We start from the raw sequence: 23733 nt of genomic DNA, 5'->3' as shown, positions 1-23733 counted from the left end.
CTCTTTCCTCCCGCTGAGGATCCTGTAGCTCCATGACTGAGAAGGTCAAAGGTCGTGATCTGATCAGCTATCACAGAGTCGTCTTAGAGAACAGACTGAGGTACGATGAGGACAAACGTCTCTCAGCTGGAGACGATCTGTCCTCCTTTAAAGACACGTTCATCACCAGATGCATTTCAGTCCAGAAAGAAGACGACAGAGAAGAACCCGGGACAGAACTCTGAAGGACACCACAGCAGAACTCTGACAGCCTGGAGAACCCGTCCCGGAGAACCAGACTCTGCTAGAGACACTGACCCACTGCCCTGGAGTGGGGGGGTGAAGTAACAAGTATTTCCTCTTCTGACCTTTGACCTCCGGCTTTGGGAACTGAAAGGAGCGTGCATGGACGAGCTGCTGTACGACCTGCACGCCTCCTCCCTCCCTTCCTCCTTTTTTCTCCGTCTCTCCCTCCCTCCCTCTCTCCCTCCCTCCCTCCGTTTTATGGCCCTCCCCTGATTTTGGACAGGATGTCGTCATGGCGACAGGGTAAACAGATGATAACAAACCCTCGACTTTTCAGAGCTCATTTGAATCCTGCAACTGCAGCCGACGGCCGGAGGACAGACACAAGAGACAAGGTGAGGGACGGACTGACAGAAGAAAGACAGGACTAGGTGAGGGACGGACTTGCAGGAGAAAGACAGAGGACGAGGTGAGGGACGGGCTAGCAGGAGAAAGACAGAGGACGAGGTGAGGGAAGGACTTGCAGGAGAAAGACAGAGGACGAGGTGAGGGACGGACTAGCAGGAGAAAGACAGAGGACTAGGTGAGGGAGGGACTTGCAGGAGAAAGACAGAGGACGAGGTGAGGGACGGACTTGCAGGAGAAAGACAGAGGACGAGGTGAGGGACGGACTGGCAGGAGAAAGACAGTGGACTAAGTGAGGGACGGACTTGCAGGAGAAAGACAGAGGACGAGGTGAGGGAGGGACTGACAGAAGAAAGACAAAGGACTAGGTGAGGGACGGACTAGCAGGAGAAAGACAGAGGACGAGGTGAGGGAGGGACTGACAGAAGAAAGACAGAAGACTAGGTGAGGGACGGACTAGCAGGAGAAAGACAGTGGACTAAGTGAGGGATGGACTTGCAGGAGAAAGACAGAGGACGAGGTGAGGGAGGGACTGACAGAAGAAAGACAGAAGACTAGGTGAGGGACGGACTAGCAGGAGAAAGACAGAGGACGAGGTGAGGGACGGACTAGCAGGAGAAAGACAGAGGAAGAGGTGAGGGACAGACTAGCAGGAGAAAGACAGAGGACTAGGTGAGGGACGGACTTGCAGGAGAAAGACAGAGGACGAGGTGAGGGACAGACTGATGGAGGACAAACAGATAAATGAGGACAGACAGGTTGGACAGTTTGTCAGGGCTCAAGATTTTAGTTGAATGAGTTTATTTAAACGTGTAAATGCAGAAAGTTTCATTTATTCAGAATTCAGATACGTGTGTGTAGGAATGTTAATATGTACACACACACACACACGCACACACACACACACACACACACACTTCTGTATTAATCCTCTGATTTTATTAAAATAGATTTTCAGATCAAATGTTCAGCGACTGAAAAGAAAGACGAGGACGTGTTAAAACATCCACTGTGTTTGTGTAATGACTCTTTTTGCCAGTAGGGGGAGACAATCACTCAAAAGTCAGCATGACAGACGGACTCAGTGTCTCTGTCCCAGAGAACCAGACCAGGATTGGTTGATTGGTCGATGATCAGAATCTAGACTTCCTGAATCACAAGTCCAGGGACCATGTGACTGACCATGTGTGATGTCAGTTTGTGATGATGTCACAGATGATGTCATCAGTTGGGTTTGTGAGTTGCAGGTTTTCTTGCATCATGGCGGACAGCGCCGACATGGGGGAGCTGCTCGCGGCTTTTAAGAAGTTCGCCGTCCGAGGAGACACGAAGGCGAACGGGAAGGAGCTGAACGGGAAGAACTGGGCCAAGCTCTGCAAAGACTGTAAGATCATCGACGGCAAGGGCGTGACCAGCACCGACGTGGACATCGTCTTCTCCAAAGTCAAGTGAGTCTGTAGGTCCCACCTCCTCGTCCTGATTGGTTCTCACCAGTCACATGACTCCACTACCAGCGGTAACTACAGACATATATAAAGACTAGATGTCTCGTCTGCGTTGCCGGCCAACGGAGTCGAACGTCTGCACATGGCGGCCATCTTGCTACAGGCGGCTCGCTCACCCATAACATTGTGTTGTAGTGGTACGTACTTTTTAAAAAATAACCATAACTTGCTCAATTTTCACGGTTTGATTTGTTATAGACGTCAGAGATGTAGATATGACACTGCATACTTAGGAATAATTATGTTATTTTCTAAAACATTTAATAATTAATGCAGTGTCTTAACTTATGGTTATGGTTATTTAAAAAGTACGTACCACTACAACACAATGTTATGGGTGGGCGAGCCGCCTGTAGCAAGATGGCCGCCATGTGCAGACGTTCGACTCCGTTGGCCAGCAACGCAGACAAGACATCTAGTCTTTATATATATATCTATGTTAGCAACGCTCTGTAGTTACCGCCGGTAGCCAAGTCATGTGACTGGTGAGAACAAACCAGGACGTAAATAACCATAACTTTTTAAATAACCATAACCATAAGTTATGACACTGCATTAATTATTAAATTTTTTTGAAAATAACTTAATTATTCATAAGTATGCAGTGTCATATCTACATCTCTGACGTTTATAACAAACCAAACCGTTAAAAATCGGTTAGAAAATTAAGCAACTTATGGTTATTTTAAAAGTACGTACCACTACAACACAATGTTATGGGTGGGCGAGGTGCCTGTAGCAAGATGGCCGCCATGTGCAGACGTTCGACTCCGTTGGCCGAGACGTCTAGCCTTATATATATATATCTATGGTTGCTAACACTTCCACCTCGTCACCTGACCAGTATCGTCCAATCACATCCAGGTGCTTCCTCACCTGTCTGAGCTCTGTTGTGTTCTTCTGCAGACAGAAGACGTCTCGCGTCATCACGTACGAGGAGTTCCACCGGGCGCTGCAGGAGCTGGCTCCCAAGAGGTTCAAAGGTCAAAGCAAAGAGGAGGCGCTGCGCTCCATCGAGGCCCTGGTGGAGGGGGGGGAGCCGTCCAACGCCGGAGTGACGGTGAGAGGATTCTAAAAGGTCATGGCGTGTTTGTAAAACGACCACAAGGCTCCGAGCCTTTCATCTGTCGCCAGCGAGAAGGTTTCATTACAAGATGAGACACCAACACAACACATAGTGGAAACTGAGGCCGGGTAGAAGTGTCAGGTTGCAGCTACACAACGACAACACAACACAACACTAACCACACTCCTTCGTCCCTACATGACCCTGGAGCATCAGTGCAGTTGTACACCACATTTCACTGTTGACGTCTGAGGACATGTGAGACGTCCCAGATCCTGTGACTGTCTCTGTACTTCCTGCTCCAACCCCCAGGTGGCAGCAGCTCAGGTGAAACTGGGCGTCGGTCTGATTTGTTTCCTGTCGTCTGTGTTTCATCAGAAAGTGGCGAAGACGGCGGCGGTGGACCGTCTGACCGACGCCTCCCGCTACACGGGATCACACAAAGAGCGCTTCGATGAGAGCGGCAAGGGCAAAGGTCGCGAGGGCCGCGAGGAGCTGGTGGACAAGACCGGCTACGTGGGCGCGTACAAGAACGCCGGCACGTACGACGCCAAGGCTCCGGAGGAGAAGTAGCAAGGCAAGAGGTGGCGCCCCCACCTGGAGGTGACAGGAAGTACAGCTCCTAGAGGACTGTGGATCAGACCATTTATGTGTGTGTGTGTGTGTGTGTGTGTGTGTGTGTGTGTGTGTGTGTGTGTGAGTGTGTGCGTGTGTGTGTGTGTGCGTGTGTGAGTGTGTGCGTGTGTGTGTAGACGTGAGTAGTAGTAAGTAGTGATCATGTGATCGGTCTGCTCTCTGATAGGTGGGTTTTCATTGGACAGCTGTTAAACTAGCACGTTAGTGATGTCACTTCCTGTCAGCTGACTGATCTCCAATCAAATGTTCAAACAGCGGCAGCTTTTGGATCGATGTTGTTTAAAACTGGAATCTGACCTTTGACCTTTGACCTTTGCTACAAAGTAGAAATCATGAAAAATGTGTCTTAATGTTTGTGTTGACGAAACTGGAAACAAATGTATTGAACCAATAAAGAACGAAAACACAGTTCTCTGTTCTCCGTGGTCAGTGATGTGTCGTTACACAGGTTGAACACTAGATGGCCCCAGTCATCATCATCATCATCATCATCATCATCATCATCATCATCATCATCATCATCATCATCATCATCATCATCATCATCATCATCATCATCATCATCATCATCATCATCATCATCATCATCATCATCATCAGAATCATCAGAGTTGATAAATGTTTCTCTATCTTGTCTTTGTCATCTTAAATTTTTACTTTGTCCCTTGAATGGCTCTATACAAATTTAACTTAATATTATTATTATTATAAAAAACAAATCTTATGCTTTTAATATTTATATTAATATATTTTAATCAATTTCACGCTTTAATGTTCTTTAGGAATAGAAATAGAGAAACTCTTTAACTTCTCACAGCAGCAGCAGCTCTGCTCCTTATATTACAGGAAAGTGTTTCTTCAGCAGCCAATCAAACAGCAGCATGTCCTCAGGTGGTCAGAGACACCTGGACTCAGGTGTGTCCACTGCCAGCAGGGGGCGCTGTGACTCGTGTGTCAGTGGATTTGAAATGAATAAATAAGCTTTGTGTCCTCGGCTGCGTGACGACTCGTCCTAAAGTAGATTTACCTTCAATCACCATTTATTAAATCTCCATCCATTAAAGAGCAGCGTCCACTAATCCTGATTATACAGAGAGGACGAGGACTCAGTCTGTCCACAGACGCCTGGACGCTCACCACACTGCAGGGTCGACTCAGAGGAGACAGAGGGGGAGACAGAGGAGGACACAAAGGAGACAGAGGAGGAGACAGAGGAGGAGAGAGAGGAAGAGACAGAGAGGAGGAGACAGAGGAGGAGGAGACAGAGAGGGAGGAGACAGAGGATGGGAAAGGACTCAAAGGAGACAGAGTAGGACACTGAGGAGACAGAAGAGGAGAGAGAGGAGACAGAGGAGGAGAGAGAGGAAGAGACAGAGAGGGAGGAGAAGAGGAGGTGACAGGACAACAAGGGGAGAGACACAGAGAGGACGAGGATGAAGGACAGTTGAAGTTCATCATGGACAGAGGACGGAGAGGAACGAATGGATCCTTCAAACGCTCGTCCATCAAACGCAGCGCGTCCTGTGGATCACAGAAGGTGAGACTCACCCCTAACTCACCCCTAACTCACCCCTGTCTCACCCCTGACTCACCCCTGTCTCACTCCTGTCTCAGCCCTGTCTCACCCCTGTCTCACCCTTGTCTCACCCCTGTCTCACCCCTGACTCACCCCTGTCTCAGCCCTGTCTCAGCCCTGTCTCACCCCTGTCTCACCCCTAACTCACCCATGTCTCACCCCTGTCTCAGCACTGTCTCACCCTTGTCTCACCCCTGTCTCACCCCTGACTCACCCCTGTCTCACCCCTGTCTCAGCCCTGTCTCACCCCTGTCTCACCCTTGTCTCACCCCTGTCTCACTCCTGTCTCACCCCTGTCTCACTCCTGTCTCAGCCCTGTCTCACCCTTGTCTCACCCCTGTCTCAGCCTGTCTCACCCCTGTCTCACCCCTGTCTCACCCCTGTCTCAGTCCTGTCTCAGCCCTGTCTCACCCTTGTCTCACCCCTGTCTCAGCCTGTCTCACCCCTGTCTCACCCCTGTCTCACCCCTGTCTCACCCCTGTCTCTCCCCTGTCTCACCCCTGTCTCACTCCTGTCTCACCCCTGTCTCACTCCTGTCTCACCCCTGTCTCACCCCTGTCTCACCCCTGTCTCAACCCTGTCTCTCCCCTGTCTCAGTCCTGTCTCACCCTGTCTCACCCCTGTCTCACCCTGTCTCACCCGTCTCAGTTTGATAAATGATTGTCTGTCCTCAGTAAAGTCTCAGTTTAAACTAGAGACTGAGACAGAAACTCCTGAATGTTTACAGTCGTTATAAAGTGACCAGTAGAGTCACTTTCTATAGAAACTACCAGAGGAGTCGCCCCCTGCTGGTCACTACACAGTATGCAGTCTGCCACTCTTGATTTGTTAGTCCCTGTTCACGGGAATCAAACCCGTGGCTCCATCACGCAGGACTGTGTCTGTTTTGTCTGAGCTAAGGTCTCTGATTGGTTCACAGCTGCAGGTCAACTTCCTGTGTCTTTACAAAATAAATAATGATGTCACAGCTCATTACAGGAACATGTATTAATCTCATTTACAAGGCTGCTAATCCTGCTGACCCCCCCCCCTCTCTGTTCACTGTGCTGTCACACTAAACTGCTCATTACAAAACACAGAGTGTCAGCGAGAGTGAAACCTGTCGCTTTACAAACTCTGGATCTAATCTCTGGGGATTTTAGGCAATAAACTAATTTAACACACACATAGAAGTGAGTGAAAAGTGAAAACGATACATGTTCTCCTGTGAGTCGTGGAGGTTTGGATATTTGGTGGATGTTCGGCTGAAGTTTGATCAAGGTTTGATGGATTTTGACGGAGGTTTTGCAGATGTTTGGTGGATTTCTTAGAGCAGGTCTTAGAGTCTGGTTCATGAGAGGATGAAAGAACTGGAGGAGTCATGAGACTCTCAGAAGGATTAACTCAGAGTCATGAGACCAGATCCAAGAAAGAGTCCTGATGCCTCACGTGCTCGTCATAAGAACAACTGGTCCTCACTGGGCTGCACCGAGACACCAGAGAGACAACTGGTCCTCACTGGGCTGCACCGAGACAACAGAGGGACAACTGGTCCTCACTGGGCTGCACCGAGACACCAGTGAGAGACAACTGGTCCTCACTGGGCTGCACCGAGACACCAGTGAGAGACAACTGGTCCTCACAGGGCTGCACCGAGACACCAGAGAGAGACAACTAGTCCACACAGGGCTGCACCGAGACGCCAGAGAGACAACTGGTCCTCACTGGGCTGCACCGAGACACCAGTGAGAGACAACTGGTCCTCACAGAGCTGCACCGAGACACCAGAGAGACAACTGGTCCTCACTGGGCTGCACCGAGACACCACAGAGAGACAACTGGTCCTCACAGGGCTGCACCGAGACACCACAGAGAGACAACTGGTCCTCACAGAACCGCTTCAGTCTTCATTCCACTTTGAAGGACATTTGGACGCTCAGGTAGGAACAGGAGACGCTGTGAGGGACAAACTGATTCTGATTCTACGAGACCTGAAGACGAGCTAATGTCTGAAAGGATGCTGAGAAGTTAAACGTTCCAGAACAGTCGGAGTGAGGGGACACACGTCATCAGTCAACAATCATGATGATGATGATGAAGATGATGATGATGGTGGTAGTTTTTCATTCATGTGAGAACTGTGTAAAGCTGACGTCCGTGTGAGAGACACAGTAATCCTTCATCATCCAGAGTGAAGGAATTTGATAAAGTGCTTCAGTGAATCACACAATAACACAAAGTATCACAGTGACACACAATCACACACAGAGAGTCAGGAGTTGCACGTGTGGACGTAGAAAATGAGATTGAGAGGAAAGTGAGATGTTTCCAGGTATCTAACGACTCTACGTCTTTATCCTGAGACTCGTTCTAGATGTTTTCAGACATGAACTCTAGAGAATGTCCACACACTTGAGTCTGGACTTTCTCCGGAGATTGTCTCTCCCATATCAACCCCTGATCCCGGCTCGTATCACCACAACCTCTCGTCAGTGTCTTCTAAGTGTGTATCTCCACCTTTTCATCCTGAGGGCTTTGTATTATTTTTGTTTCCTTTTTCATTTTTGCATCTGTTGCTTCTCAGAAACATTCAAACAGCCGCTTGCTCGTCTGGAAAAAGAAACACCGGGGAAAGTGTGGATCCCCTTTCTCACATTCAGCCACTCCATCAAATATCAGGAGATTATCAGGAGTTCAGTGCAGGTCTGAAAGCAGCTTAAGTGAAACAGTTCAGTTAAAGACATCGTTGAAGTTTAATTAATTAGATTCATCCGGCGTTATAGATAAATCCAGCGTCAGTGTAACAATGTTTGTCTGTGGTGCTTTCTGATAATGTAGCCTAAACGAAGCGTGTATGAAGTGACACACACACACACAGACACACACACACACACACACACACACACACACACACACACATGAGTGCAGACAGAGAACCGGTTTAAAGGCTCTTCTGTGTGTTTGGCTGCAGCAGGATTAATAGGACTCAGGATAAGAGGATTAGATTCATAATGACAGTGAAAGCTCCGCTGCTCCAGTAATTAACCAGATCAACGAAGACAACAGCAGCTTGATGCTCAGCTGGTTTGTGACCGTTTGTTCATTTCACTTTCACCTTCACCTGTGAGGAGGAAACACACAGTAACAGACAACATGCGTGTGTGACCTCATCAAGTGAAGTGTGTCTGTGCTCAGCTCTTCTTCTCTTCTTTCAGACAGAAACTCCTGTTTTTCTGCATTTGCTTCTCTTAGTGGTTTTTATTAACTCACGTGTGAATGAGTTTCAGACTCACACTGACCTTAAATTAATTCTATCTGAGTTTAGTTTCATTATAAAACTCAGAGCTTGTTTCTCTTCAGGTTCACAGAGTCTGGATCGAGAGGACGTTCCAGAAGAGAGAATGTATCCAGATCATTCCCAGCAAAGACGCCAGCAGGTACTGACACAAACATTACAGGGACTCAAACACGTATCTGGACCATAGAGCTGTATATATAAGATCTGGACCCAGTGATGACATCTGAAGAGTGACACCTCACACAGAGAGAGAGAGAGTCCCTCTGGTCGTTGAGTCCAGTTCTGTCCTGCAGAGATCTGTCCCTCACGTTGAGGACGTCATGTGCTGTTGTGCAGGTGCAGTTGTGGTCAGCTGGTGACTCAGCACACTGCCATCCTCCCGGGGGCCAAAGAGGATGGGGCCCCCCTGGTTCAGCTGGAGGTCCAACCTGCAGAGAGATGGATTCCCCTCAAACACACCCAGGCGTCCCCGACCGATGCCTATGGAGTCATCGAGTTCCAGGGAGGAGGACATGTCAACAAGGCCATGGTACCAAAACCTCCAATACACCCAACTGATAGCAGCAGCAGTTTTAATGGTGAGATGTTCGTCTCTGACTCTCTTCTCCCCCCCCCTCTGTAGTACATCAGGGTCTCCCATGACTCCAAACCGGACTCCCTGCTCCACCTGATGGTGAAGGACTGGCAGCTGGAGCTCCCTACGCTGCTCATCTCGGTCCACGGAGGCCTTCAGAACTTTGACCTTCCTCCCAAACTCAAGCAGGTCTTTGGGAAGGGTCTGATCAAAGCTGCTGTGACCACCGGAGCCTGGATCTTCACCGGAGGAGTCAGCACAGGTACGTCAGCTCAGGCTCCTCCTCCTGGATCTTTTCAGGTGCAGGTGACCACCTCAGGTTTTGAATAAGATTCGTGTCTTTTAAGGTTTTGACTTTGTGAGCTGATTATAAAAAATCCATAATTTTGAGAGATATTTGCTTCTAGGTGAATTTAAAAAAACAAAACAGAAGGTAAGTGGAAGATCTTGACCACATCCTGGTCTTCTGTGTGTTTCAGGAGTGATCCGCCATGTTGGAGACGCTCTCAAAGACCATTCGTCCAAGTCCAGAGGGAAAGTCTGTGCCATCGGCATCGCACCGTGGGGGATCACCGAGAACAAAGAAGACCTGATTGGGAGAGACGTAAGTCAAACCAGCAGGAACCAGTCCAAACCAGGCCGATCCACACTGAACCAAACCGTACTGAACCAGACTGAACCGGACCGTGTGTTTCAGGTGACCCGGTCGTATCAGACCATGTCCAACCCGCTCAGCAAGCTGTCGGTGCTGAACAGCAGCCACTCCCACTTCATCTTGTCCGACAACGGCACCACCGGGAAGTACGGCGCCGAGGTCCGCCTCCGCCGCCAGCTGGAGAAACACATCGCTCTGCAGAAGATCAACACACGTGAGTCATGTGGTCAGCTGCAACAACCAATCACTGCTGGGTTTCAGCTTCCTGCCTTCACGGGTTGAAGGTTCAGTTCAAACCAAACCAACGTATCTTCAATTGTGAGTCCCGGTTTCTGTTAGTCGCAACCGATCAGCCCTGCTGCAACCATGTGACTGATCATGTGACCTGTGGGTTTCCCTTTGTCATCCTATGCCTGGAGCTGTTTGTAAGGCAGGGACCACAAAGGGAGGCTCAGCCGTCACCTCGGACTGCAGCCGCTGAGGAACCAGAGGAACCAGAGGAACCAGAGGAACCAGAGGAACCAGAGGAACCAGAGGAACCAGAGGAACCAGAGGAACCAGAGGAACCAGAGGAACCAGAGGAACCATCCTGGGATCCACAGTGATTCTCTCTGCAGCTCTGCCCAAATGCGTTAGCTACTTAGAGCTGCTTCAGTTACTGTAGCTCAGTTATCCGCGTAGCCAGCTTGCTTGTTCCCTCACTGTCATGCAAGGGATCCTGGGATATGTTCCCAACAGGCCAGTCACGCCGCTGTGACATCATCGATCTTCAGACGCAGCCTCAAGGTCGCGACGCAGCTTCAGTCTCTATTGTTTTATTCTGGTTCTCTTTCGATGATGAAATGGTTAAATTAGACTCTGGAAGAACAGAATCAGTTTAAGAGAAACTTAACTTCAGCATCAACTCTACAGACTCTGGATCTGTGTGTTCCAGGTCTGGGTCAGGGGGTCCCGGTGGTGTGTCTGATCCTTGAGGGGGGTCCGAACGTCATCTCCATCGTGCTGGAGAGTCTGAAGGAGGATCCTCCCGTCCCCGTGGTGATCTGTGACGGCAGCGGTCGAGCCTCTGACATCATTTCCTTTGCTCACAGATATTGTGAGGAGGACGGGTGAGGACCTCTTTGAATTTATTATCTCTCTGGTCCCTCTGAAATTATTGGACATGTCTGCACTCCGTTGTCGGGCCATTGTTCAGATCCAGATCATAACCTGCAGCTGAACTCCTCTGGATTAAATCCTACAGCGAACAACAGATGTTACAGATGTTCCACCATCTGACAGACCTGGATTCAAACTGTACATTAAACCAGATCCTGACCAAGACCTTTGACTCTGAGGTTCAGTCAGACAGAGACAGATGTCTGCTCTGCTAGTATTCACATTTTCTCTTCCTGCTGTCAGTGCAATGCATGATGGTATATCGCTTGGCTAGTGACCATCAGTTGTAAAATACAGTATAACAAACATCACTACAAAGTGTCACTGTCTCGTGATGGCGTGAGGAGCACCTGACCTAACGAGTCACATGATCTCTTCCTCCTCAGGCTGGTGAGTGACAGCGTGAAGGATCAGCTGCTGGTCACCATCCAGAAAACCTTCAACTACAGCCGCAGCCAGGCGCAGCAGATCTTCCTCATGGTGATGGAGTGCATGAAGAAGAGAGCTCTGGTAGGTCGAAGGCTCTGATTGGTTCATGTCTCAGTGACTCTGTTCTCCATCCGTGCTTTGATTAAAGATCTGTTCATCCATGTGTGGTGTGTGTGTCGTCATTCATTCACCATCATCATCAACTCAGACTCACATCTGTGCAACATCTGCAGCCAGACCAAACCTGTCTGAATTATACACTGTGGGATTCGAACCTGTTTGAGATCTGATCTCTGATCTGCTGAGAGGTTTGTAGTGTAGTGATGTGAGTGGGAGGGGCCTGAGACCTGAGATCAGACCCGGCTGACCCTACATCTGCTGGGATACATCTCTAAATGATAAATGACAGGACGTGATGTCATCAGTTGTTGGCCCAGTTACCCACCGTCAAACTTCTGATTCTCTGCATTAATAAACATCCGCGATAAATCATTGAATGAAAAAACACCTTGATATCAATATTAATCAATAAATATCTGCTTCTTCTGTCGCTGAGCGTGGCCACGGGCCGACAGCCGATTGGATGTGACCACGATGTAAAACCTGCTGACTGTGACATTAACATAATGATAAAGGTTTTAGTGGAGATTGTTCTGTCGTTTATTTAATCCCACAATCCTTTGCTTCCTCCAGAGAACAGCTGCAGCAGCATTTTGTCCATAAAATCACAATCCATCACTTAAAATGATTTGTTGTCAGATTAAAATCTGCAGCAGGTCGAGATGTTTCTGCACAGACGTGACCTGCAGCCTGTTAGCATGGGAGCTAACACATCTGGATCCACGGGGAAAGATCATGTAGCCTCTAAGTGCTGTTAGCGTGGCTGCTAACGCTGAGAGGATCATGTCTGTCAGAGGCGATCAGCGGGACAGACACGTTGTCCACCAGGGGGCGCCACCGGTGGGACAGACACAGTGTCCACCAGGGGGTGCCACCGGTGGGACAGACACGTTGTCCACCAGGGGGCGCCACCGGTGGGACAGACACAGTGTCCACCAGGGTGGGACAGACATGTTGTCCACCAGGGGGCGCCACTGGTGGGACAGACACGTTGTCCACCAGGGGGCGCCACTGGTGGGACAGACACGTTGTCCACCAGGGGGCGCCACCGGTGGGACAGACACGTTGTCCACCAGGGGGCGCCACTGAGCAAAGGCTACTGTTTGAGCTGAATTAGAGTCAAACGTCATTGTAGTTTATGAGATACATGTTGTTATGACTCAGATGACATAAGACTCAGGTGAGGAGTGTGTGTGTGTGTGTGTGTGTGTGTGTGTGTGTGTGTGTGTGTGTGTGTGTGTGTGTGTGTGTGTGTGTGTGTAGATCACAGTGTTCAGGATGGGCTCCGAGGGGCAACAGGACATTGAGATGTCGATCCTCACGGCTCTGCTCAAAGGTAACGAGAGGTTTATTCAACACATCTGTTACATGTAGTGAGTGATGTCACATGAGGTCACATGAGGTCACATGAGGTCACATGAGGTCACATGATGTCACATGAGGTCACATGATGTCACATGATGTCACATGAGGTCACATGATGTCACATGAGGTCACATGTTGTGATTGTGTTGATTTCAGGGACCAATGCTTCAGCGTCAGATCAGCTGAGTTTGGCTTTGGCCTGGAACAGAGTGGACATCGCTCGTAGTCAGATCTTTGTGTACGGACACCACTGGCCTGTGAGTCCACCTGTCTGTCTGTCCACCTGTCTGTCTGTCCACCTGTCCACCTGTCTGTCTGTCCTTCGGCTCTGTCCACCTGTCTGTCTGTCTGTCTGTCTGTCTGTCTGTCTGTCTGTCTGTGTGTCTGTCTGTCTGTCTGTCTGTCTGTCTGTCTGTCTGTCTGTCTGTCTGTCTGTCTGTCTGTCTGTCTGTCTGTCTGTCTGTCTGTCTGTCTGTCTGTCTGTCTGTCTGTCTGTCTGTCTGTCTGTCTGTCTGTCTGTCTGTCTGTCTGTCTGTCTGTCTGTCTGTCTGTCTGTCCACCTGTCTGTCCGTCCACCTGTCTGTCCGGTCTGTCCACCTGTCTGTCCCTCCGCTCTGTCCACCTGTCTGTCCCTCCGCTCTGTCCACCTGTCTGTCCACCTGTCTGTCTCTCTGTCTCTCTGTACGGTCTGTCCACCTGTCTGTCCACCTGTCTGTCCACCTTTCTGTCCACCTGTCTGTCCACCTGTCTGTCTGTCTGTCTGTCCACCTGTCTGTCTGTCCGGTCTGTCCACCTGTCTGTCCACCATTCCTTTCACCTGTCTGTCCACTGATCTCCAGACTTGTCCGTTGTCCACCTGTCTGTCTGTCCGGTCTATCTGTTTAACATATATTTGTCAGATCTGTTGCAGTATGAAGTGTTTCCTCTCTGTTTTGTGTGTTTCTCTGAGTTTGTTGCGGTTCTTCTTGTTGTCGTCTGTTCAGCCGGTGAGAACCGGGGATCGACCGAAGAGCCCTGCGGTCCAGAGAGGAGGGGGGGGAGGAGGGGGGGGAGGAGCAGGGAAAGGGAAGGCCAGAGGGAAGAAGGGAAAAGGAGGAAAAACTAAAGTGGAACCTCCTGAAGAGACGGACCCCAGAAAACTGGAGCTGCTGAGCTGGGTGAGAGACGTGTGAGCTGCTGCATGAGGTCAAAGGTCACACAGGAAATAACACCCTGAGAATCAGCTGATCCATAATCTTCAAATGATCCATCATTAACGATTCAATATTTATCCTGTATTTTCATGCACCAGTTTGATGGTGATACTGACATTGATTATATTGATGATATTGATTGATTATATTGACGTTGATCAAGAAGATGGGGATCATAGTTATAAGATTAATAATGATAATGATAAAATTATTACATTAATAACAAATTCGATACAAAAATCAAAGGGAATCTGCAAACATCAAAGACAAGAGGCAATTTATAAAATGTCATTTCAAATAAAAGACAACAAATGATATCATAATCGAAAATCAAAAATATTGATGATGAAAATGATGATGATATTGATGATGATCAAGAAGATGATGATCATAGTTATAGGATCAATAATGATGATGATGATAATATTATAATAATAACAAATTCAATACAAAAATCAAAGGGAATCTGCAAACATCAGAGAAAAGAGACAAATTATAAAAAGTAATTTCAAATAAAAGACAACAAATGATATAGTAATCGTTAATCTAAAACATTGAAAATATTGATGATGAAGATATGATGGTGATGATGATGAAGATGATTGACCGGTCTGGCAGGTGAACTCTCTGGAGCAGGCCATGATGGACGCTCTGGTTCTGGACAGAGTCGACTTCGTGAAGCTGCTGATTGAAAACGGTGTGAACATCCATCACTTCCTGACCATCCCCCGCCTGGAGGAGCTGTACAACACGGTGAGACCACGCCCACCTGAGGTCACCTGAGGTCACCTGAGGTCACCTGAGGTCACCTGAGGTCACCTGAGGTCACCTGAGGTCACACAGCAGGAGCCCGAGATGATCAGTGAGATGAGGTCAAAGTTCAGTCGAGATTCTCAGATGTTAGTTTTCTCTGATAAAACAGAAACTTAAAAATCATCACATGTGGAGTTAAAATCTGAAAAGTTCTGATTCAAAGGTTTATTTAATTTAAGGTAATTAAATCACTCCTGTGTGAATGTCAGTGATTCTCCTCCTTCCTCAAACTAACTCTCCAATAACTCCTCCTACATGAAGTTTGAATCATCATGTATTTGTTATGATGATCATTGTGACACAGATCAGCTGATTACAGACGCCTGAGGGACAGAAGAGCTTCTTCACTTTGTCTTGTCTTAAAACGGAATGTGAGGACAAGTTATGAAACAAAAGCTTTGGGCTTGAACATCTATATTCTCACTGACATGTTTATCTGCAGCTTAACGTCCATCAGTGCTCCACGTCTGTTATATCACTGCCGCTCTCTAATCTTAATCTGCTTCCCTAAAAGAAAAAGCTCTTAAAACAACATGTCGGTCACATTATTGTCAGATTAAAACTCTCTGCTGCCGTGAGACCTGCTCACTTTCCCTCTGTTCACACGCTGAGTTCATCTGTTCATCAGCCACACTGATGCTGTGATGACACCTCCACAATAAACTGTAATTATTAATCTGCTGTTTGTCTTTGTTTCTCTGCAGAAGCTCGGTCCAGCCAACACGCTGCACTTTGTGGTGCGAGACGTGAAGAAGGTGAGAGCAAGCATCTATCTATCTGTCTATCTATCTATCTATCTATCTATCTATCTATCTATCTATCTATCTATCTATCTATCTATCTATCTATCTATCTATCTATCTATCTATCTGTCTGTCTGTCTGTCTGTCTGTCTGTCTGTCTGTCTGTCTGTCTGTCTGTCTGTCTGTCTGTCTGTCTGTCTGTCTGTCTGTCTATCTGTCTATCTATCTATCTATCTATCTATCTATCTATCTATCTATCTATCTATCTATCTATCTATCTATCTATCTATCTATCTATCTATCTATCTATCTAATTATCTATCTATCTATCTATCTATCTATCTATCTATCTATCTATCTATCTATCTATCTATCTATCTATCTATCTATCTATCTATCTATCTATCTATCTATCTATCTATCTATCTATCTATCTATCTATCTATCTATCTATCTATCTATCTATCTATCATCTATCTAATTATCTATCTATCTATCTATCTATCTATCTATCTATCTATCTATCTATCTATCTATCTATCTATCTATCTATCTATCTATCTATCTATCTATCTATCTATCTATCTATCTATCTATCTATCTATCTATCTATCTATCTATCTATCTATCTATCTATCTATCTCTATATCTATCTATCTATCTATCTATCTATCTATCTATCTATCTATCTATCTATCTATCTATCTATCTATCTATCTATCTATCTATCTATCTATCTATCTATCTATCTATCTATCTATCTATCTATCTATCTATCTATCTATCTATCTATCTATCTATCTATCTAATTATCGATCTATCTATCGATCGATCTATCTATCTATCTATCTATCTATCTATCTATCTATCTATCTATCTATCTATCTATCTATCTATCTATCTATCTATCTATCTATCTATCTATCTATCTATCTATCTATCTATCTATCTATCTATCTATCTATCTATCTATCTATCTATCTATCTATCTATCTATCTATCTATCTATCTATCTATCTATCTATCTATCTATCTAATCCATCTGTGTTTCAGGGGAACCTCCCTCCAGATTACCAGATAACGCTGATCGACATCGGACTGGTGCTGGAGTTTCTGATGGGCGGAGCCTATCGCTGCAAGTACACCAGGAAGAGCTTCAGGGCGCTGTACACCAACCTGTACGGCCTGAAACGAGTGAGCACACACAGCTGCTGGAAGTTCTCCAGGAACCACGTCACGTTCCTGAGAATCAAACTGTGTTTCTGAATCTGCAGAGATTTAACTGCTCTGTCGTCTTTTCTCCTGCAGCCAAAAGCTCTGAAGCTTCTTGGGATGGAGGTTTGTTGTTATTGTTGTTGTTGTTGATGTGGTCTTTAAGTTTAGTTTGTATGTCCTGATGTGTGCGACTGATCTGTGTTCTCGTCTCTCCAGGACGATGAGCCTCGCTCGAAGGGAAAAGGAAAGAAGAACAAGAAGAAGGAGGAGGAGGTGGACATCGATGTGGACGACCCTGAGGTCTGCAGGTTTCAGTATCCCTTCCATGAGCTGATGGTGTGGGCAGTGCTGTTGAAGCGCCAGAAGATGGCGCTGTTCCTGTGGCAGCGGGGGGAGGAGGCCATGGCCAAAGCTTTGGTGGCATGTAAACTCTACAAGGCCATGGCCCACGAGTCGTCTCAGAGCGAGCTGGTGGACGACATCTACCAAGATCTGGAGAACAACTCCAGGTGAGTCCCAGAGTCCAGGTCCAGGTCCAGGTCCAGGTCCAGGTCCAGGTCCAGGTCCAGGTCCAGGTCCAGGTCCAGGTCCAGGTCCGGTTTGATGTGGTCTGAGGCAGATCCAGACTGGAGCCTGATCTCCAGCTTGTGAAGCTCAGTTGATTTGAATGTTTCCTGTCATGTGACCAGCCAGTCTGAAAACACCATTGTTGTTCTTCCAGTGTTGGTGTGTCTTGTGTGTACTACTCATGCCAGCCTGATGGGGGCGCTTGTGTTTTCCGTGCAGGGAGTTTGGTCAGCTAGCCTACGAGCTTCTGGATCAGTCGTACAAACACGATGAGCAGGTGGCCATGAAGCTGCTGACGTACGAGCTGAAGAACTGGAGTAACTCCACCTGTCTGAAGTTAGCTGTCGCCGCCAAGCACCGAGACTTCATCGCTCACACCTGCAGCCAGCTGCTGCTGACGGACATGTGGATGGGCTGCCTGAGGATGGGCAAGAGCAACAGCCTCAAGGTAACACCTGAGAAACCAAACACACAACAACACAAAGAACCAATGGAATATATGAATATCAATTGAAAACACATGAGGCTCCTACATGGGACCCTGAGGAACTCCACCAGTGATGAAATCGTCACAGTAACAGAGGGAGAAGTTGATAAAGTTTTTGTGAATCCTGTCTCCAGGTGATTTTAGGGATCGTTTTCCCTCCTTTCATCCTCCTCATGGACTTTCGTCTCGGAGACGAAGCTTCGTTCCACTCGTCCAAAGAGAACGAGGACAGTAAAAATAAAGATGACGACAACAAATCCACCAAGGTACGAACCAGATAGAGATTCTTCAGTCAGAGCGACTCGTTAAAAACAGGATAAAAACAGTAATGTCTGTGTTTTCATAGGACACCGTCTCTAATGTTGACTCGACATCAAAGAAAGGAGACGAAGAAGAAAACCAGAAGAAACATCGGAGGAGGGTTCCCATCGGGAGGCGGATCTACGAGTTCTACAACACGCCCTACACCAAGTTCTGGTTCAACACGGCAAGGACACGTTCTATATTGGAAATGCAAAGGGTCAGGACAGAGGGTGAGGACAGGGGGTGAGGACAGTGGGTGAGGACAGTGGGTGAGGACCATAGATATATATATAAGGCTAGATGTCTCGGCCAACGGAGTCGAACGTCCGCACTTGGCGGCCATCTTGCTACAGGCGGCTCGCCCACCCATAACATTGTGTTGTAGTGGTGCGTACTTTTTAAATAACCATAACTTGCAGGGGGACAGAGGGTGAAGACTGAGGGTGAGAACAGGGGGTGAGGACCATAGATATCATATATAAAGACTAGATGTCTCGTTCGACGGAGCCGGACGTCCGCACATGGCGGCCATCTTGCTAGGGGGCAGCTCGCTCACCCATAACATTGTGTTGGTAGTGGTAAATAACCATAACTTGCTCAATTTTCAACCAATTTTTAAATGATCTGGTTTGTTATAAACGTCAGAGATGTGGTTATGACACTGCATAAATTATTCATTTTTTTTAGAAAATAACATAATTATTCATAAGTATGCAGTGTCACATCTACATCTCTGACGTTTACAACAAACCAGACCGTTTAAAAATCGGTTGAAAATTGAGCAAGTTATGGTTATTTACCAACACAATGTTATGGGTGGGCGAGGCGCCTGTAGCAAGATGGCCGCCAAGTGCGGACGTTCGTCTCCGTTGGCCGGCAACGCAGACGAGACATCTAGTCTTTATATTATATCTATGGTGAGGACAGAGGGTGAGGACAGAGGGTGAGGACAGAGGGTGAGTCTTCAGAGACTGTGTTTAGTTGAACCCTTCCGATGCGTCCTGGGACCTGAGCGTAGAACCTGCTTCTCTCTGCAGATCATGTACATGGTCTACCTGATGCTGTATAACTACATCATCCTGGTGAAGATGGAGCGATGGCCGTCCCTGCAGGAGTGGCTGGTCATCTCCTACATCATCACTCTGGGGATGGAGAAGGTCCGACAGGTAAACTCGACAAGCTGTGGAACTTACTGTGGTGAAGCTGTGATGATAGTAGAACGTTCTCCTGAGGAACATGTTCTCTGACCTGACTGAACTCTTCTGTGGTCAGATCCTGATGTCGGAGCCGGGGAAGCTGAAGCAGAAGATCAACGTGTGGTTGGAGGACTACTGGAACATCACCGACCTGGCGGCCATCTCCGTCTTCCTGCTGGGTCTGCTGCTGCGGCTGCAGAACGAGCCCTACATGGGCCGGGGACGCGTCATCTACTGTGTGGACATCATCTTCTGGTACATCCGAGTCCTGGACATCTTCGGAGTCAACAAGTACCTGGGACCCTACGTCATGATGATCGGGAAGATGGTAGGACGTCCGGTCACCAGCATCAGTTACAGATAATACTAAATGTGAAGGTTCTTCATTCTGAGGATCCTTCAAAGATTATTGATCAGCATGACCTCATGCCATGAACTCAATCTGTCCATCTCCCATGCCTCCCCACCCCCCCCGTCCCTCCAGATGGTGGACATGCTGTACTTCGTGGTCATCATGCTCGTGGTGCTGCTGAGCTTCGGGATCGCTCGCCAGGCGATCCTCCATCCGGACGAGAAGCCCACGTGGCGTCTGGCTCGAAACATCTTCTACATGCCGTACTGGATGATCTACGGAGAAGTGTTCGCTGACTCCATAGACCGTAAGACTAGAGTTCATAGTAAGACTCAGTCCACTAACAGTCCTCACCTGTCCTCACCCGTCCTCACCCTCTGTCCTCACTAGGGTTGCAAAATTCCGGGAATATTCAAAGTTGGAAACTTTCCATGGGAATATACGGGAATTAACGGGAATTAACAGGAATAAACTGTAAATGTTGTGGGTAATTTATACTAACTGTATTTACCTTGTCATATACAGACATAAATATAAACATTTTGTTTTGTCATAGGCTGATTTGAGCCCTGAGGAAACTTTGGGCACTTGACTATATGCTTCTGCATCGTTGTGTCATTCTTAACATAGGTCTTTGCACAGTATTTGCTAATGTACACAGCCTTTCCTTCTACATTGGATGGGGTGAAATGTCTCCACACATGAGATAGTGCACGTGGCATTGTTCTGCAGAATAAGATGAGGAAAAAGTTTGTAAAAAAACACTAATGCAATGCCAGAGATATAAATAGTTAGCCAAACAATTGGAATCGTCTGTAAACATATTTTACAATTGATGGATAAATGAATGGAAATATCTGTGCATGTGATGGAAGAATGCACAGTGGAGGGTTGAAACTCAACGTTCCATACGTCTTTAAAATAGAGTTTTGATGTTTTTATTGCTCAGCGTTTAATTTGCGTATTTATTTATTTTTCAAAATTGCCCAAATTCCCGAGCTAAACTTCCCATGGAAAGTTTCCGGAAAGTTTCTGGAAATTTACCGGAAACTTTCCACCCCTTTGCCACCCTAGTCCTCATCTCCTGTCCTCACCCTCTGTCCTCACCCTCTGTCCTCACCCTCTGTCCTCACCCCCTGTCCTCACCCTCTCTCCTCACCCCTGTCCTCACCCTCTGTCCTCACCTTACATGTTTTAATATCTTTTAATCGTATTAACCTTGATCAATTGTCTGTCTGTGTGTAGATGAGACAGAGACATTGTGAACTGCACTGTTTAGAATCTGCTGATGATCATGATTTGTCCTCCTCTTGATCTTTGTCTGTCTCTGTCTCTTTGTCTCCTCTGTTGGACAGTTTATGCGATGGAAATCAATCGTGAGTATCAGAACAATCAATCTTCAAATTGTTTATTGTAAACTGAAAATGTAAAACTAGGTGCAGACAGGAAGTTGTGTTTGACAAAAAAGACGATTGATTTTAATAACAATATCAATCAAACCTCAACTTATCAGAAAGATGATGAATATCTGTAAACTGCAGTGTTTTTACAGTGTGATATGAATGTTCTTATTAAAGTGAACATGTGATTAAAGTGAGTGTTGGACACGTTTCAGCTCCGTGTGGAGACAACTTGTACGATGAAGACGGGAAGAAGCTTCCTCCCTGTATCCCCGGGGCCTGGCTCACGCCCGCCATCATGGCGTGCTACCTGCTGGTCGCCAACATCCTGCTGGTCAACCTGCTCATCGCCGTCTTCAAGTCAGTTTAAACACAGACCTCAGATCAGCTACAACAGACAGACAGAGGGACAGACAGAGGGACAGACAGAGGGACAGAGACACTCCAGAGTTCAGAGCCTGATTGTCAAGTTTATATTTGTGGTTTGAGTCATTGTTTGACTTTTTTATTGACTCGTTCTTTGACAAATTTTCCAGTTTGTTAATTGACGTTAATTTCTCTGACTCATTTATTGATTCGTTATTTGACGCGTTCTTTGTGTTTCTGTTTTTTCATCTTGGACTCAAAAGGAAAAATAAAGCACTTTCTCAGTTATTGATTCAAACACTTGATCAGCACATGAATCATTAATGAAACTTCTCATCAGTCCGATCCAGCATCAGTAACTCCTGATCCTCTTCATCTCCTCAGCAACACCTTCTTCGAGGTGAAGTCCATCTCCAACCAGATTTGGAAGTTCCAGCGTTATCAGCTGATCATGACCTTCCACGACCGTCCCATCCTGCCGCCGCCGCTCATCATCTTCCCGCACATCTACATCCTCCTGAAGCGTCTGTGCTGCCGCCGGTGGCCGGAGGGCGAGCACGACGACCGCGAGAGACGACTCCGTAAGATCCAAGTTCAAATCAGCTCTGTTCCACCAGAACTGAAAATATCAAGTTTCAAATACAAAGTTTGAAGCATCAAGTTAATTATCAAGTGTCTAATATTAGAAGCTGATGACTGATGGATGTGTTTCAGAGCTGGTGTTGAATCCAGAAGAGTTGAAGTCTCTTCACGAGTTCGAGGAACAGTGTGTGGAGGAATACTTCAGAGAGAAGGACGACGAGAAACAATCGTCCAACAACGAACGGATCCGGGTCACATGTGACAGGTCAGAACCAGACGCTGTCTTTAAATATACTTGTAGAACAGTGATTCACATTCTGTTGGGCTTCCCGTTGACTGTGGTTTGCTGTGTGTGGTGTTGAGGGTGGAGAACATGTTCATGCGTCTGGAGGAGGTGAACGAGCGCGAGCACTCCATGAAGGCGTCGCTGCAGACGGTGGACCTCCGCCTGGCGCAGCTGGAGGAGTTCTCCGGGCGCATGATGAACGCTCTGGAGAAGCTCGCCGGCATCGACTTCGACCTGGTCCGGTCTCGCTCCCGAGGATCGTCGGTGTGCGAGCCGGCCGCGCTGCTGCGCCACGGCAGCGTGAACAGCTCCGACGGCTACAGCCTGTACCGCTACCAGCTGGAGCACGACGAGCGGGTCTCTGTGTCCGGAGACACGGAGACCATGGACAAGAAGGTGCCGCTGAGTCCAGAGAGACAAGGAGGAGACGCAGCAGGTCCGACAGGTCAGGAGGACACGTCAGGATCCTGAGCCGAGGAACCAGGAACCTGCTGAGATGAGTCATGGTTTAACTTGTGTTTCCTGTTCCCAGGTGAGGTGAAGGAGTTCGGTTCCACCCTGGAGGTGAAGGGACAGAGGGACAGGACTCAGTCTCAGTCCAACGTGGACATCTTGATCTCCCCCTGCGACCCGGACCTCCGACCGGCCCACCCCCGACCAGAACCCCCCCAACCTGCTTCTCCTCTGGTGGACCTAACGGACTCTGATGTGGAGAAACCTCCTGAGAAGAGCCGGCTGCAGGCGGTGGCATCGTTCCCTCTGGAGACGTCGAAGGTCACCGAGTATTTATCCTCCTCCGGCAGGAAGTCGATCAGCAGCATTGTGTATAGCCCCGCCCACAGCCCCGCCCACCAGGCCGAGGACGCCGCCGTCAGTTTGACCCCCCAGGAGGCGTCTGCTGTGACGGAGGAAAGTGACGGAGGAACTGAGCCCAAACAGGAAGTGGAGCCGCCTGGGTTGTCCGATGGGGAGCAAGGGGGTGAGACGTCAGTTGGTAACCATGGTGATGGAGAGGGGGAGGAGTCATCAGAGCTGTTGCTGCTGGGGGGGGACAGGATGTACCCGACACTTCGCTCCAAGAGTCTGAACGTGAACCCGAGGAAGACGAGGAAGAAGGAGGAGACGCCGCGCTCAGCGAGCAGCGTCCGGGACCTGGTGTCAGCGTTCAGCGGGGGGGCGGGAGACACCAGACCAGAACCAGAACCAAGTCCAGGTCCAAGACCAGGTTCAGGTCTTTAA

The 23733-nt window shown here is 47.8% G+C and overlaps 2 protein-coding genes across 2 annotated transcripts; both read left to right on the top strand.

The window, feature by feature from the left end:
- Positions 1–1890: 1890 nt before the first annotated feature.
- Positions 1891–3774, top strand: tppp3 (tubulin polymerization-promoting protein family member 3). The gene is made up of 3 exons (XM_061067606.1): positions 1891–2078; positions 3042–3195; positions 3580–3774. The coding sequence occupies exons 1-3, from the start codon at positions 1891–1893 to the stop codon at positions 3772–3774; spliced, it is 537 nt and encodes a 178-aa protein (XP_060923589.1).
- Positions 3775–5293: 1519 nt separating this feature from the next.
- Positions 5294–23733, top strand: LOC132998802 (transient receptor potential cation channel subfamily M member 1-like). Its single transcript, XM_061068547.1, has 28 exons — positions 5294–5374; positions 8753–8829; positions 9027–9219; positions 9313–9526; positions 9744–9868; positions 9962–10133; positions 10854–11028; positions 11464–11587; positions 12890–12962; positions 13148–13284; positions 13975–14148; positions 14803–14937; positions 15702–15752; positions 16794–16934; positions 17049–17078; positions 17172–17464; positions 17742–17970; positions 18144–18275; positions 18356–18496; positions 19350–19478; positions 19585–19836; positions 19993–20185; positions 21216–21236; positions 21476–21620; positions 22011–22207; positions 22341–22473; positions 22572–22939; positions 23027–23733. The coding sequence occupies exons 1-28, from the start codon at positions 5294–5296 to the stop codon at positions 23731–23733; spliced, it is 4842 nt and encodes a 1613-aa protein (XP_060924530.1).

Source organism: Limanda limanda, chromosome 3 (assembly GCF_963576545.1).
Source record: "Limanda limanda chromosome 3, fLimLim1.1, whole genome shotgun sequence".
Lineage (NCBI taxonomy): Eukaryota > Metazoa > Chordata > Actinopteri > Pleuronectiformes > Pleuronectidae > Limanda > Limanda limanda.
Note: the sequence above shows the minus strand (reverse complement) of the source record. Positions and strands in the feature narration are given on the sequence as shown.